At 39.7% G+C, this 16,380-nt stretch overlaps 1 protein-coding gene across 1 annotated transcript; it reads left to right on the forward strand.

Annotated features, from left to right (window-relative positions):
• Window positions 1-69: 69 nt before the first annotated feature.
• Window positions 70-16,326, forward strand: LOC104504106 (cytoplasmic tyrosine-protein kinase BMX-like; the record flags this gene model as incomplete). Its single annotated transcript, XM_010150375.1, has 11 exons — window positions 70-189; window positions 1,974-2,035; window positions 6,701-6,879; window positions 8,829-8,891; window positions 10,544-10,603; window positions 11,274-11,328; window positions 12,936-13,015; window positions 13,648-13,775; window positions 14,168-14,242; window positions 15,020-15,191; window positions 16,110-16,326. Coding segments are annotated over 11 exons (1,211 nt in total), but the record flags the coding sequence as incomplete, so codon positions are not given.
• Between the last annotated feature and the right edge of the window lie 54 nt (window positions 16,327-16,380).

Here is a 16,380-nt window from a genome sequence, read left to right on the forward strand (position 1 = left end):
TATATAATATATATCATATTCCCATTTTGCAGTCTGTCATGTTCTCTTTGGTTTCTTTATGCTTTCCAGAAATTAAAGACAATTCTGATTTACTAAGCAAGTACCATAAAGGATTCTTTATGAACGGGAAGTTTCTCTGTTGCAACCAGACCTGTAAAGGAGCCCCTGGATGTACAATTTGGGAGAAATGTAATGTGTTCTTTTATTTGCTTGATTAGACTCATTGGTGGTTTTCACTATATCGTCAAATCACATGGACATTTCAAGCAGTGTAATCAATACCAAAGCTAACCTACTTACACCTTTCCATGTATGTGCTAAGCTCCTTTTAACTTTTTAGCTGCTTTATACTGTAGCTTATAGTATAACCGGGGGAAATAACACATGCAATTATGTCTGCTGTGTTTGATCAAAAAGTTAGTGACAATTTTACCTAAAAAATAATCCAGATGATGGAATTAGTTTTGTCCTTATTCTTAAGATCTCTAGCTAAATTGTAGTATTACAGTGTAAGACCCTTCTAGTGATGAGGTTCCATATAAGCTGGATGAGCAGGAACAATACAAGTTCAGCACAAGATTGTGTATGGATGAATTTAAATCAGTACAATTTCATAACTAAATAGAATATAAACTCTTATATTCATATAAAATCATATGAATATTTTTTTTTAAACAATGTGATTTATTTTGCAGCTTTTTTTTTTATTTTAATGTGTTTTTCTAAAGATTTTTCATAGAACTTAGTCACAATTATTGAAAGAGTTTAGTTTTCAGATGCAAAGGCTGAGAGAGGAAAATTTGTGAAGGGATACCCTCCTGGGTGTCACATATTCAGAAGGTAATTCCTTCATGTCTGTGTACATGCTTAACAGTGAAAGGCCATGTTTAGGAGAGGGAACAGCGGTTAATGAGTCTTTGGGTTTCAGCTTTTTAAAGCTTGATTATTTGGAATTGTAGAGCACTGGCAGATACACTGATTTCAATCAAAATTGAACCTTGGTCTTACCATGATGAAACTTTAGTCTTAAGCATTTACAGTGACAATGAAAAAACTAGGAACCCAAAATTAAAACTTAAATCAAAAAATGTAGGTGTGAGCAGTTAGGAACATGATTTAGACCTCTGAGACTGCTTGTAACAGGCATTTGATTTTGAAAATTGAAATTGATATATAAGCTTATCTGCTGTTACTACATGTTTCATCATTATGAAACACTAAATAATGTAAAGAGTTGTCAGCTAATTTGTAAAAGTAATTTGTATACCTTCATCTAGCTTCAAAACCACTTCTTAAAAAGGCAAATAAGGCAATGAATCCCCAGTTTGCAAGGAGAAATAAATACCTCATTAGCAGTCATTATGGCTTAGCCAAGAGAACAATTAAGAGAGTTTTCGTAGATTGAATACTTCATTTATGTGCATGCAGGTTATTGTGCTGTATCTCCTCTAAATTTGGCCCTAAGTAAGATCCTGAGGTTGCTAACAGAGATGTGCAGTGCACAGGAAGGCTTTTGAATAGGGAATATTCCAGACAGCCTCAGCCTTGGAACCACTGGGCAATTGAAAGCAATATTTCTTAATAACTGCTTCATAGACTGTCAATGAAACAATTTCAAATAAAACAGAATAAAAATAATCATGCCTGTGTTTTGCTCTTTATGCAATCAAATAAGCTAGCAGAACTGAGAAAACCAGAGAGCTAAATACAACCGCAAATTTCCCTGAATTTCTATTTTGGCATAAATGAAAAAAATGGTTGATGATTGTTTTTTTTAAAGATGTTGAGAGTGCTTGAACTGAGAGAAGGTTGGAAAATACAGAGCTAAAGAATGTCGATACCTCAGGGAGGTGAAATGTCAGGTGTCGTGATGCTGTTGCTGCCACTGTATAGATCTGCAAGTGAAAAAGCTTCAAGAGATAAAGCCTTACTTACATTCATCGGTTTTTTCTTTAAATCTCCCTCTCTTCTAGATGTGACTTTGTGTTGTACAGCCGGGTCTGTGAAACCACTGCCTCCAGCCCCTCAAACGCTGGTAAGTGTAAATGTTTGAGTATCTGGCAACAGGGGAAGACCTGGCATCCAGGTGGTAGGGAGGGCTGTGGGATGGGATGGAGCATTGCAAACAGCCACTCACTGGAAGCTGGTGTAGACCTCTAATCCGCAGTGCAGTTTCAGCATACTTGTGTCCACTACCGTGTCAGAGGGAAGGACTCATCTCCCTCCTCTGTGTGGCAAACTGGGAAAGCCTCAACCAGGTTCAGTTCACTTTAACATGCCGGTGGCAGTATAATGGCTACAGCCCTTGGAGGGATGTCTTATTTTATACACTCACTTCCAGTGGGATCAGGGAACGCCATCAAAATTACCTCCGTAGTATGTAGGAGGTCCCCATTCCTAGAGATGCCAAAAACTCCCCTTCATCACCCTCGTTAGTGAAAATGGTGCTCATAGTACTTGGAGAAAACATTGTAACTGAAGATGTGAACAGATAAACCTGAATTTCATGGGTAAGAGATGGTGGATAAACTGAATTTATCTCAGGCAAGTCCCAAGTTGTGCTCCCCTGGGGTTGGGTCAGGAGTACAGATGCCTATTTAGGAATGTTTGTTTAGCCCAACTGTACAGATGCAGCCTCTAAGCTAATGAATTGGGAAGTGCATCTGAGCTCTTTATGCGCTTGTGCCTGTATCTTGACTGTATATCAGACAGAAACCTGGGAGTGTGGTGTCCCACCAGCACCCACTGTCCTTCTGAAAAAGTCAGGCTTTCACAGACACAGAGACAAACAGGACACCAGGATGTCAAAAAATTACTAGTGCTGAATCCAGCCCGAGTCTACTAGCACAGTAGTTGCTTGATGAAGAAGGTCGAGTTGGCAGGATAGAGAATAAAAATAAACTGGAGGATCTGCTTCTATACCTATTCCTTCATCTAACCCCTCTTGTAGAAATACGAGGCAAGTCTTTGACCTTAGTTTTACAGTCCAGCTTAATTATTGAGGTTTGTAAATGGGAAGGATGTTACAAGGACAAGAGAACAGAATAGACCACAGTGGCTTAAGTTATGATGGGCTTATCTCTTAAAAAAGGACTAAAAGCATGGTCTGACTGCATATTCACACATTGTTACACAGCCTCCTCCAAATTAAACCAGATTGAGTTTCAAACTATAGGATTTTAAAATCTGTATTTCCTGCTTTATTTTAATCTGTTTTCCATTCTGTATCTTTAGAATACAGTCTGGGTCTATTTCCTAACATCTGTCTGTTAACCAGAAAATAACTTAAAAAAAAAAGGAAGAATGATGGAATTTTTATGTGTACAATTGACATGAACAGCCAAGGCTTTAAGAGACATGTAGATTATCAAGAAAAAGAAGATAAAATCATGAAAACTGTAAAATGGAGCTTTAAGAAAAATAATAAGAAAGCCTTAGAAAGATGCTATGAACAAAAAAGCTTTTGACATTTTTTTCTGACAATGGGATTTGAAAGTAATAACATTGCGAACAAGGAGCAGCATAACTTGTTTTGAATACCGTGGTCTGTTTTGCCTGGTTTCCATCAGGAAATGCTTTGTCTATCTGGAGAGATCATCACTCATGCAAATCTGCTGAACATGCTGGCTTCTGCCAGGCCTTTATGATTTATTTTTATGATCTGCTTGAGTTCAGAGAAGATATTTTGAAAGGGAAATTTAAAAAGCAGGGACATGACAGTTTTCAGATGGGTTTCAGTAAATGCAGATACAATAACTACCACATCTGGTTAGAACAACTTGACTTCTTTTTCCCAAGACACGATACAATCAGGTTAAGAAGGCTAATACTGACTTCTCATGACTTCTATAAGCACTCAGCACACTTTTTACTTTGCCCCCTTATACCTACTCAGTTTGACCATCGCAGGTACCACTGTACCTCCAGCCTTCCTCCCACCTACCTCTTGGTTCACGTCCCTCACCTTCTCAGCCTCTGCAAGTTTTGCTCCCTCACTTTCTCCCCAGCTGACCAGAGGCATTACTTTTGCTGGGAGGCAAAACTGGCCAGAGGCATTACATTTTGCATGGAGGCATTATGTTTGAATGCTTACGTCCTGCACCTCTGATGCCTCTGTTGCTTTCCTCAGCTCAGCATTATACCTCTAGTCTCCCTTGGAGCAGCTGGTTCCTAAAGAGTGATGCCATGGCAAAGAAGAGTGGGTACAAAGGTCCATCCACGGGAACCAGTGGACACTTCCCCAGTGCATTGATAACAGCAGGGGGCAGGAGCTTCCTGCCTGAGAAACACTTTCGCCTTTGCTGGAGCCTGGCACCAGCTGCCTTCATCATGGAAATAAGTTCATGCAGGTCAGACCAATCCTGCAGTAGATCAGATAGAAGTTCACTGAGCCCACACACGTATCAGCTCATAATTACATATTGGACAAGTTTTATGGAAGCTGAAGTGACACAGCACATGCTTCCAGATGTAGGGCAGGGGTGCAGTTCTGCACATAGTAACTGTTCCCCGTATGCACAGCAGCTAAATCTCAGACTGTCACCTACGTCTCTCTCTAGATGACTGTGGCACAATCATCAATACAAAAACCCCAGTAATATCACTGGCAGCATAAAGGAAATAATAGATCCACTCAGTAACTCTTAGGAAATGCTCTAGGGCTTTTAGCCGGTGCTGGAAATGGATAACTGTACATATGGACACAAATCAGGACATTAATCTGTACCGGGTTTCAGGTAAGTGTGTGCAGAATATTGCAACAGACAAATACACATCCAGCAGTCAAACCCAAAGGGATGCAAAACTGATGTGCTCATCTTTGGCTAGTTCTTTTCCCTGGCAGGTTGGACAAAGCAAAACTCATTTTTGTGATAATAATTCTTCATATCATTTACCTTCGCCGACGCTTTGCAATTTCTTCACACACACACACAAAAAGATGAAAGCTCCATCAGAGGATGACACTCTGATCATTCTACAAGCAAAACACAGAAAATCAAGAAAGAACAATTTAACCTCTGAAAATTACCAAGACCAAATACTAGAGGTGCACATCAGCACATAAATATATTTTCTGAATGTCAGCTTTCTCTAACATCACTAGATTCTTTAAAGAGAAAACAGTTTAATCTCTGTATTATAATTTCTTTCATCTTTGAAAACTGCAGGGAACTCTAGTTCTGTCATTATTGCTGGTTGGTCTAAGACTTGGGTCCTGCCTAAGACAGGCCCTCGAGCTATAAGCTCCTTTCTGCTGGTCAGATATGACCAACAGGAACCACCCTCACTGGACTCAAGCACTGATGAGTAACTTGATGATTAATAGACCTACTTCTAGTCAAATGAAGAGGACTCTGCTGTGAGTGATACCTCTTTAAAGAATGAGTATCTTCACGGGAGCTTAGTAAAATCAGATTGAGAGTTTGTGTGTCTTCTGGCTCAGTGGATTCACTCAGGCATTCACTTGGTTCTTTGGTTTCTCCATGCTTAAATTAAGTAAAGAAATGTCAATAAAGAGAAAACAAGCAAACATACAATGCCATGGTCACTTGGACTTGACTTAAAGGAATCACATCCTGCTTCAAGATACTTGGCATTCTTCCCTGCCATTGCATTACAGTGGTTTTCAATAATAAATAGGCAGCATTTGGAGTTTTTTCTCCTAAGCCTTTCTTATTTTCACTCATTCTTCGCTGTCAGCATTTCAAGTGCAGTTTTCTCTGCTCTTAAAGAACTGTGATGCCTGGATTTCCTCAGTTATGGCATTTCCCTGATTTCTAAATGCATTTCAGTGTCTTAACTTTAGATGCTCTTTTGCCCATGATTTGATTGATGTCACCTAACTTTAATGCCAGACTTCTCATCCAAGTCATTTGTGTAGACCTCCTCAGCAATCAGTGATGAGAGGTAGACATTTCTGTAGGATGACATATTTCATAGGAAGACACAGGTCAAAGCTAATTAAGAAGAATCCCATAGTTACGTACCTGTGCTTGTTCAACTCCGCACAGGGAAAGTTAGGCACCAAAAGTGTGATTCCTTATATCCAATAAGTTTAGCAGAGAAACATCAATAAACCCCTGGTAAGGAAAGGGAATTATTTAGAATTAGCACAACTTCTTGCTTTCAGTGATTAGGAGTAACAATGGACTAATATTTGTTGTGCTTCATGGTACCATTACTATTGATAAAAAGCCATTAAAAAAACCTCCAAAGTTATTTTATAATACTACGATGGGATCTTTTGATAGAACAGGGCATAGTCAGAGTTACAGTAAAGCAAAATTTGGCCATGTGGTATCCAAGGCACATGGATCACAACAGTTCATTAAGTAGTATCAGCTTCCGATAGGTGGAAGGTTTGTGATACAAATCAAGTCTATCTCGTAATCCTGGTAATAAGAGCTTCCTATTACAGACATGTCAGCCTCTACTCAGAGTTAATTGCCTCTGGTGTCATTATCATGGAACTTGGTTCTGATCTCACCTGTCTCACAAACGTGGACCACACTACCTGGGCTGTGCTTCTAAATGCGTGAAGAAAAAGCTGCTTGTCTGTGCACATATTCATAGGTTTGATTAACTTGCCTAATATCATTATACATGTTGAAGATATAAGTAATTTTGTACATGTTGTGATATTTCTTACCGTACCCCATGCTGCATCTCCTTATTGTTTTATTTCCTCTGTGTTCAAAAGCAGAAGCATAGAAACCTGCCTCAAGTGCTGTCACCAGACAGGTCAGTCCTGAATATGGCTGTGGCCCAATACAACTATGATCCCAAGAGAAATTCAGCTATCCGTCTTGTCAGAAGCAATAAATACTATGTATTGCAAGAGGAAGATTCTGACTGGTGGAAAGTAGGGGATTTGGAAGGGTAAGTATGCCCTACAGAATACTTTTGTTCCATGACCATGGTCTTCCCAATATCTCATTCATAGATACCACTGCAGGCAGTCCTTGTACCATTCAGGATTATGATAGAATTATCTTAGTAGCTTTTACACGTTGCTGTAGAAGTCTCATTGTCTTTTATACAACTCCATTTTCATAAGAAACCTTGGCTGCCAGGTTGAGTAGGATTTACAACAGCCACTGTCTAGTACGCTAGGTAAGATAGTATCCAGTGGCCTGAATTTTGATATGTGCCTGAAGAAGGGCTTGTGTACACAGAAGCTATAATTTTTTCCCAACTATTTAAGTGAATAAAAATACAGTAACTCTCCTCACAAATGTTGCCTTTCTTGTACGCACAAACCATCTTTAGACCAACACCACAGCATTGCTATTGCAACAGCAGTAACAACAGGAAAGACCAGTGAGAACTGCTGAGGCACGAATCACTTATCACTTCAGCCTCTCGCCAGCTTTAGCAGTACTTTTCCACAAAGGCAGGGCACCCCTATCCTGCACATGATTTAATTATTCTCTTTGAGGTTCACAAGTGCAGGAATTCCCTTCAGCAGTATAAAATAGGGTTTTTTCATTAATATCCAGTTGGGGCAGAAAAGAGCATCTCTTCCAAAGCTACTAAACCGGAGACAAAGGCAGTGCAACAAACAGAAGCTCCCTGGAAGAGTTAAGATTACTTGTCTGTCTCGTGATGGACACAAGCTGAGTTAAACTTTATATCCTTGATAGAAATGTGGAAGGGAAAAATTTTTGAGCTAGATGATGCCCAAACTGGTTTGGAACAGAAGGAAATTTCTTGGTCTGCTCATAATTCACTGATTAAGTTTACAACTGCAAGAAAAACAACAAATAAAGAAACCTTAATTTAAGATAAACTGTCTGCACTTTATAACTCACAGGACTGGCATACAGTTCTGGGCAAAGAAATCAGCACACAACCCTGGCGCCTCAAAGACAGTAAAAAATTAGTAAACCGATATATGCTCCTAAACATTTTCACTGGACTCTTTATGGTTACTAAAAGCATATGATACAGACAGCTCTGCTTATAGAGGGCCCTAAGATAAATGAAAGAGCAGAGAGATCAAGAGAGAGGGGAGACATTTACGTTACTTTCTTTGGCTTGAGAAATTGAGACTTTCGCAGCATTGATTCTGTAAGGACAAGCCATATATACATGATACAAATATCTTTAAATCCTGCTTGAAAAAAAATTAAGATCTGATGTGTGATCCTACTACATTCAAGAAAAAAGTTACTTGTTTCACCTGTTTTCACGTGCTCTCAGTTTTCTTCTTGCTCTACTGAGATATGTGTCAGAAGAAACATACACTCTATTTCCCCTATTTACTTTTCTGATAGGTACAGCATACAGCCTCCCTCCTTACAACTACGACACCTGTTAGCCCCCATAATTTGAGTCCATCATGCCATGCTGCCAGTTGCTTTAAGTGGTAGCTCAGCTGCCCATATTCACTTAGCTTAGTGTCTCAATTGCATCTGGCATTGTGCCAGGAAGAGTGCTGAGACTGCCCATTGACTTTCTGAGGTGGAACTGGGATACTCTGCTGGCACCCACTAGTCACAGGTGTCCTTCATCTCAACAACTGAGATGGCAAGTAATGAAATTGTTGAACAGCTGCTCCAATCTTCCATATGAGGAAGCCAATCACTGAGGAAGAAGCCATTTAAATCACTAGCAAAAAGAGTACTTAATGAAATGTAATTTTCTAAAACAAATTAATTCCGTATTTTTCTACATGGTAAGTAAAAGCAGAAATGTTTTAACCATGAGCATTTCTGTTAGCGGCATTCTAAAAAGGGAAACTGATTAATCCCTTTTCCTATTTTAAGTGACCAAATTTAAGATGCAGTCATGTATGATAGCTAAACTGTGAACCATTTATTTTGCAGGAATGAAGGTTTCGTACCAAGCACTTACTTGAGAAAGTTATCTCTGAATGATGATGAGCCAAGGTGAATCAATATGCAGCAATCCACTGCTTAAATGTTTTCATCACCACTCTAGTAAAGATAAGGCAATATTTCTGGAATATTTTTCTTTTTAAATAACTTTGAGTACTAAGCATAAAGTTTCCTGAAAGGTATAGAATCAGATACAATTTGTCTTCTTGACTCAAACATTAATGCAAAGAACATCAGTTGAAAATCCTGGTTTCATTTAAATCAATAGGGGTTTTTCATTTACTTCAGTGATGCTGTAATTTGAATCCTGGTGCTCTTATTTCAGCACTAGATCAGCCTTGCTAGAATTTTTATGCCTTTGTAGGTATGCGAGTAGTCTTGTACAGGGTAAAGGGAAACCAGGTCTGTCATAGTGATGCATCAGATGCATCTTTTTCTTTTAAGTAAAATGATAGAATGGTTTGGGTTGGAAAGGATCTTAAAGATCATCTAGTCCCACCCTCCTGCCATGGGCAGGGACACCTTCTGCTACCTCAGGTTGCTTAAAGCCTCATCCAGCCTGGCCTTAAGCTTTTCCAGGGACAGGCCATCCACAGCTTCTCTGGAAAACCTGTTCCAGTACCTCACCACCCTCTCTGTGAAGACTTCTTTCTGATATCCAATCTAAATCTACTCTCTTTCAATTTAAAGCCATTATCTCTTGTCCTGTCACTGCAGGTCCTTGTAAAAAGTGTTGCGGTCCCTGTCCCCAGCTTCCTTGTAGGCCCCTTCAGGTATTGGAAGGTGCTATAAGGTCTCCCCGGAGCCTTCTCTTCGCCAGGCTGAACAAGCCCGACTCTCCCAGCCTGTCCCCATAGCAGAGGTGCTCCAGCCCTCTGAGCATCTTCGTGGCCTCCTCTGGACTCACTCCAACTGGTCTATATCCTTCTGATGTTGAGGGCTCCACAGCTGAACGCAGCACTCCAGGTGGGGTCTCACAAGAGCAGAGTAGAGGGGGAGAATCCCTTCCCTCGACCTGCTGGCCACACTTCTCTGGATACAGCCCAGGATACGGTTGGCCTTCTGGGCTGCCAGTGCACACTGCCAGCTCATGACATGACATGATAAGCATTAAATATATACCTAAGAACTTGAATGAAAAATCTGATAGAAACAGCAGATTGCCTCATAGTAAACCATACTGGACAAGATTCAGAGGTTTCTTTTAAAAAAAAACACTACCCTTACAGTACCCTGTAAAAGGCAGCATACATAATCATTATTATTTCTGCACAAGAGGTTACTTTAGAGGCTTCTTTTTCTGCCACATGAACTCCTTCTGTTGTCTGTCTTGCTAAGAACATTTATTTATTTGGGAAGTCTAGGGTTTTGCAGTTTTGGAAATCTTCCATGTAAATTTTGAAAATGTAGATGCAATCTCTTGATAAGGTCACTAAAGGCATATGTACTTTCTTTGCCTGTTACAGCATGCACAGAGAGTATTTGGCTTTCCAACACATTTCACAGTGGAGGGGAAAGGGTGTATAAGTGTTTATCTAGTCATAACAAAATCCAGACAATTAAAAATGTCTCAACTTTTTGAAATATTCACCTTAGCCCATGGCATAACTATTCAGAAATATATGGAGTATTACTTTTAACTCAAGGAAGGTATTTTTCATAACTAGTTTCTCACAGTGTCAGCATGGTTTTTGTCTTTGCAGGGGAAACTCCAGTGTCAGTGAACAGACAATGGCAGAGGAGCAGAGTATTGCTGAGCATGAGTGAGTATATAGAATATGTCTTCATGAGAATCAGGGATTATTTGGGCAAGGTTTGTTTTTCTACTTACATGTCCACTATACCTAGAGCAATGGTATCCTACTTATGGCTGTCATAATAATGATAATAATTATAGATACTATCATCAGCAATATCACTGCCCACAGATTTCCAAAGGCATGAATGTATTTGTTTTGAGACAAGAAAAGACATTTAGACAAATCAGTCATAGCATGTCTCCTCCACTTAGGATCTCTCAGTTTACTTAAATATTGACAAGATTAGAGGAGAAATATACACCTCCCAGCTTTTAGGGAGACAGCTGTGTCATGGTCTGCAGGAGACAGAGCAAACTACTGGTAGAGCTCCTGGCAAAGCATTAGAGCAGCAGGAACATCCTCTAAGGATTTACCGTAAAAAGTTAGAGTCACAGAGTGGGCCCAGATATTTCAGGAGGAGACCCACTAGATGGATGAGAGGAAACAGATGGGAACTAGTGGTTTCCCTTTTATTTCACGGCCTAAAATCACATGTGCATGACAAGTCCCAAGTCTACTCTCTGGCTTTTAAAAGCAGTTTTGAATATACTAATGTCTGCCATTTTTCATATACCTGCTTTGCTTTATTCAGAAATAAGCCTGTGAATCATAAGCCCAATATTTCTCTTTGCAGTTGGTATGCTGGTAATATCTCCCATGCCCAGTCTGAGCAGCTGCTCCATCAGAAGGTTCTACATATCCTTTATCACTTGTATTTTAACAACCATGGAAATCTTTCTGAGTCTGTTGTCTTTGCTTTACTGTGTAGCTAGAGGATGCTGATGCTCTCCAAATAGTATTACAGCGTGCCAGAAATTCTTGTGCTAACTTGGTATCTACAAACAGGTGTCCAAAAATGCCTGAATGGGTTAATGACTCTTCTACATAAATGAACAAATGATGGACGTCTAAAATGTGGTTGGAACAAAGTCACACTGGGTGCATTTCCCCCCAGAGCTCTGCTTTTTGGGTTTAACCCTAGGCCTGTGTTATTTGCTCCAGTGTGGCTCTATCTGCAGGTCAGTCTGGAGGAATCCTCTGTGATGGTTTTACAATACACAAATGCGGAGTAAAAGTTCACCCAGACAACTCTGAGCAAACTCAGTGCTATGGCCTCTGAGTGTTGGCTGGATGCAGCTGACTAGGAGAGAGGATGGATAGCACTGTAGGAATAGTCAGGTGTACAAGTCTTTACAGCCGACGACTGCAGTCGGACTTGTTCATGTACCTTTCTGGATGAGACTCATCCTCAGCCAGGTTTTGCACTTGAGCGTGCTGTGTAAACAAGTTTTCCTCCTGTGGCTTGCTGCTTTCTCACAGCCAGTCTAACTGGTACTCAGCCACTAACAACTTCGATATAATCCAAGACTGTGGGACCCTTGGCTCAGCGTCCTTTCTCTTAGACCTGAACCATAATTTCGGGAATGAAATTCAAGTGTGGCAAATCACTGGAGGAAGGCAGTTATGTACCTGTCCCAAAAGGTGTGGGATACTCCTGGCTCCAGTTAAGTTTAAGGGGACATGAATTTTCTTTTGAACTTCACAGTAATGAACCTTGGCCTTCATGTGCGGTTCTAGACGTCTTCTTTCCTCCCTGCAATAGCCTAGCACATTAGTAGGGTAGCTGTTAATGAACTCTGAAAAACAGAATATCCAGCCCAGTATGGTAAACTATTAACAAAAGTAAAAGTGGATAGTGAAAGTTAGGACTGGAGTACCACATAGAGACTAAAAATAGCATAAAAACATAATAGAATGTCATGAAAATCTTTCAACTTATTCAGTAATTCAGAAATACTTTGGCAATAGAAAATATGTCAGTCTAATGCATTATGTAAAGGAACTGAATGTAGTGGATAAAGCTCTTATTCAGATGGGGTGTATGTGGTAGTAGTGTTTGAGTCTTACAATGTGTACTGCCTCTGGAGTGGACATGAGGAAGGAGATGGGGTTAACAAGTCTCCATCTCCCCAGTTATAAATCTGTATCTGTGCAACAAAACAAAATTGCAGACTACTTGCTTCATGTCTGGGCTGGGGTACATCACCTAATTTTAAATATTTACAGTGGGATACCACAACCAGTTACCTAGACCCTTTTTTTAGTGGAGAGAAATAAATATTTCTAAGGCATAATCCATCTTGTCCTAGTGTAGTCCTTAAAGGAATTCACGAGTCATGTCTCCTTCTCTCCTTTGTGGGTATTACAGTGTAAAAGTCTGAAGTTCAGTGAAATGAATCTCAACCTCACAGTTCCTAGTAACTGGTTTGTTTGTTTACTTGTCTGTTTTAATTAGGGGAAAGAAGGTGCTTTTATGGTTCGGAAATCTAGCCAAGCAGGAAGGTATACTGTGTCTGTATTCAGCAAAGCTTCTGAGTGAGTATTCAAAGAATGTGTACCATGTCTATGAGTATGCTATGGGCATGAGCTTGGTGCGACTGGTCAACAACAAAATCTGTACATTGTGTTAAAGGTGAACCATGGGCGAATTCAGGTTGTATAAGTTATTTGAATTAATAAATGACAGTGGCTCACTGAATGGGGGAAGTGAGGTCCAGAATTGTCTCATCTAAACATAGGCATGTCACGGGCACATAACTTAGGGGTATAGCAGAGTCTGAAGAGTGAGAGACGAGGAAGGGAAGGGGAATGGGAATAGGAATGCAAAGAGAAGGTGATCAAAATTAGAGGTAGAACCATTGCAAGGGCAGTGTACAGAAGCTTTCTGCTCTAGATGTAACTGTTGAGAAACAAGTACTAGACATCACACCACATTAGAGCATGCAGCAGGAGTCTCCAGTGTGCTAGGAACCTGTACTGCATAGCCAGCAGATGTTAAAGGGAGCAAAGCAAATGTAACAGTCTTCCCTGTGTCTTCTACTACATATTTTGTTATTTGGCCAGCTGGACTGTTGCAGTTCATTCAGCAAGTAACTAATCTATAATGCATGGGCTGGAAGGCACTTTGCAAGGCTTTGACGTGCACTGCATTTTGTGATGTTTTTCAGAAGTAAAAAAGGAACAGTCAAACATTACCATATTTACAAAACCCCTGATAACAAGTATTACCTCGATGAAAATTACTGGTTTGAATCAATTCCCAACCTTATATACTACCATCAGCACAACTCGGCCGGTAATGCTATATGCTCTTTCTAATTGATTGGCTTTGGCTTAGGCTTCTGGACTTATAAGCATTATGGTGAATCTCTTCCAATACTGAATACTCTAAATATTGAAACATCTTTTGGGAGAGTTTGTTTGGAACTTGTTCTAACATATTCACAATCAATACAGTTGCTTTCCTTTGCTGTTCACTCTTCTTAGAACACCTCTGCTGGACTAGCCCTTAAGCATAGAAAACTTTCAGTCTTGTGGAGTGATGCAGCAGCTGCTGAATACTGACAATCTGTCATTACTTGGTTGGCAGTGTTATGGCAGGGAGAGGGAGGTATTTGTATCCCTGTATTTTCTTTGATTCAGAAAACTCATGTGTATATAGTGACCTTTAACAGGTTTTCTTTCTAGGTATGGTGACAAGACTCCGGCATGCCGTGTCTACACAAGTAAACAAAGTCCCATCCACAGCTACATTAGGAAATGGTATGCAGATAACTTTCCTTTTTGAAACTGATGTCAGTCTTGGCCACCACGTGAAGAATAATCACACAATCGTGACTCTTACTGCTTTCAGGCTTACAGGAGGTTACAGAATCTTTGTTTGGTGGCTATTTCTGCTTGTGCATGCAGGAGGCAATGTGAAAATTTGGGAAGGATGGCCTTTCAGTCAATAGCACCTCCTGTAGTTTCCTCTTGCCCAATGTAGCATTCAGACTTTTTGTTCCATGAAATAGGGTTTTCCTTCCTACAGATGAATATAGTCTACATCCAGGATAATGTGAATGCAAGGACATTCTATATCAACTTTTATGTTGTGTCATTTTTAAGGTATTTTATGTCAGGTCTTATATCAACTGTGCAAGGTGTTGCGTGCTTCCTTCCCCAGCACATCTGAGTCATGGCCATTCTTTATCTTTGCTACATTACCTGGCACAGTAATACTAGTTCTCCAGTCTCCTACATGAAAATATATCATCATTTGATGCACAAATCCTTCTCAGATATTTTTATAAGCCCTAAGCCTAAGCAGCAGCAAACAACACTTGTAGGAAGCGTAGTGTTCCACAACTCAAGCACAAAGCTGAGACACAGGTACGTTGCTTCAGTGCTGCATGGTTCTGTAACCCTCCAGAAGAAACTACAATATTGCATGTGGGAGATACCAGGGGATACCATATTGTATTTATCCATTTGTGTCGTCGTCCCATCCTTTTTTTTTTTTTTTTTTTTTTGCCAAAGGATTTTCTTTTGTCCCACTAGGAATCTGGGAGCTGAAACGAGAAGAAATTCTCCTGTTGAGAGAACTAGGGAGTGGTCAGTTTGGAGTGGTGTATCTGGGGAAGTGGAAGCGACAATATGAAGTGGCCATAAAGATGATTAAAGAGGGAGCAATGTCAGAAGATGAATTCATAGAAGAAGCTCAGACCATGATGTAAGTTAATTATTGCTTAATTATTTGGAAATAATGATCTCTCCAAACATTAATCGATAATGGATTACAAACACAGGAAAGAAAATTTCCTCCTAAAAATAGCATAAGTAGCGTTGAGTAACATTAGGCACAAGATACATAGGCAGCCATATTGAATATTTGAAGTATTGCCAAAAAAAACTTGACAAGTATTGATAGTCACATACAAAGTTTTCAATTAACATCTCTTCCACAACTTCAGAGGTTCCACATACGTCACTTAAAACTCTGCTTCATTAGCATTTATACAGAAATGATTAGAAAGCTGTTCCTGCTCTCCTGCAGGTAGGAATGAGAGACAGATTAACTAAGAAATGCCAGAAATATGAACATGAGGCTTGATGTTTTAGTTTCTAACTCTGAAGAGGTAAGGGTGTTAAATGAAATTCCATGAGAGGATAATTGAAGCATACAAATTCAACAATATTTTGCATATCTCATATCCTGAGGGAATGCACCACATTCTTGTCACGTTAACTATCTGATATGATCAGGATTCTCAATGTGAAAATTTTGCAACATGGTTTTACTAGAAAACCCTAAGGGCTAAGGTCCACCCCACTCAGTTCTATTTTCTCCTACCAGTAAGGGGAAACACTTTTGTTTTGCTGCTAAATCCTATTTCAGGTTTTGACTATAAGGTTGTCATTTCATCAATACTGAGTCATCTTTTGATTGCATCAATACTGAGTTTCAAAGTAATCAGCAGAAGGACACTCAATTCTTCTTGAAAAGGAATATTTGAAGTCTGACATAGGACTGCATCCATTCTCAATAATTTCTTTCAGTGCGTTGTATTAATATTTGAAGAACAAAACTTAGAGAAATACACAAAAATCTCCATTTATAGTTTGATTATTTTATTTTTATTTATTTCAGGAAACTTAATCATCCCAAACTTGTTAGACTGTATGGTGTATGCTCAAAATCATATCCCATCTATCTTGTTATGGAACACATGCCTAATGGCTGTTTGCTTAGCTACTTACGGAGTCACGGGAAGGAACTACAACCCCTTCAGCTTCTGGAAATATGTTATGATGTTTGTGATGCTATGGCATATCTGGAGAGCTGCCAGTTCATACATAGAGATTTGGTAAGCTATCCCATGGGGGAATGGGAACGGGGACATTCACAAGTCCATGGGGCC

The sequence above is a fragment of the Eurypyga helias genome, unplaced genomic scaffold (assembly GCF_000690775.1).
Source record: "Eurypyga helias isolate BGI_N326 unplaced genomic scaffold, ASM69077v1 scaffold45204, whole genome shotgun sequence".
NCBI classification, from domain to species: Eukaryota; Metazoa; Chordata; class Aves; order Eurypygiformes; family Eurypygidae; genus Eurypyga; species Eurypyga helias.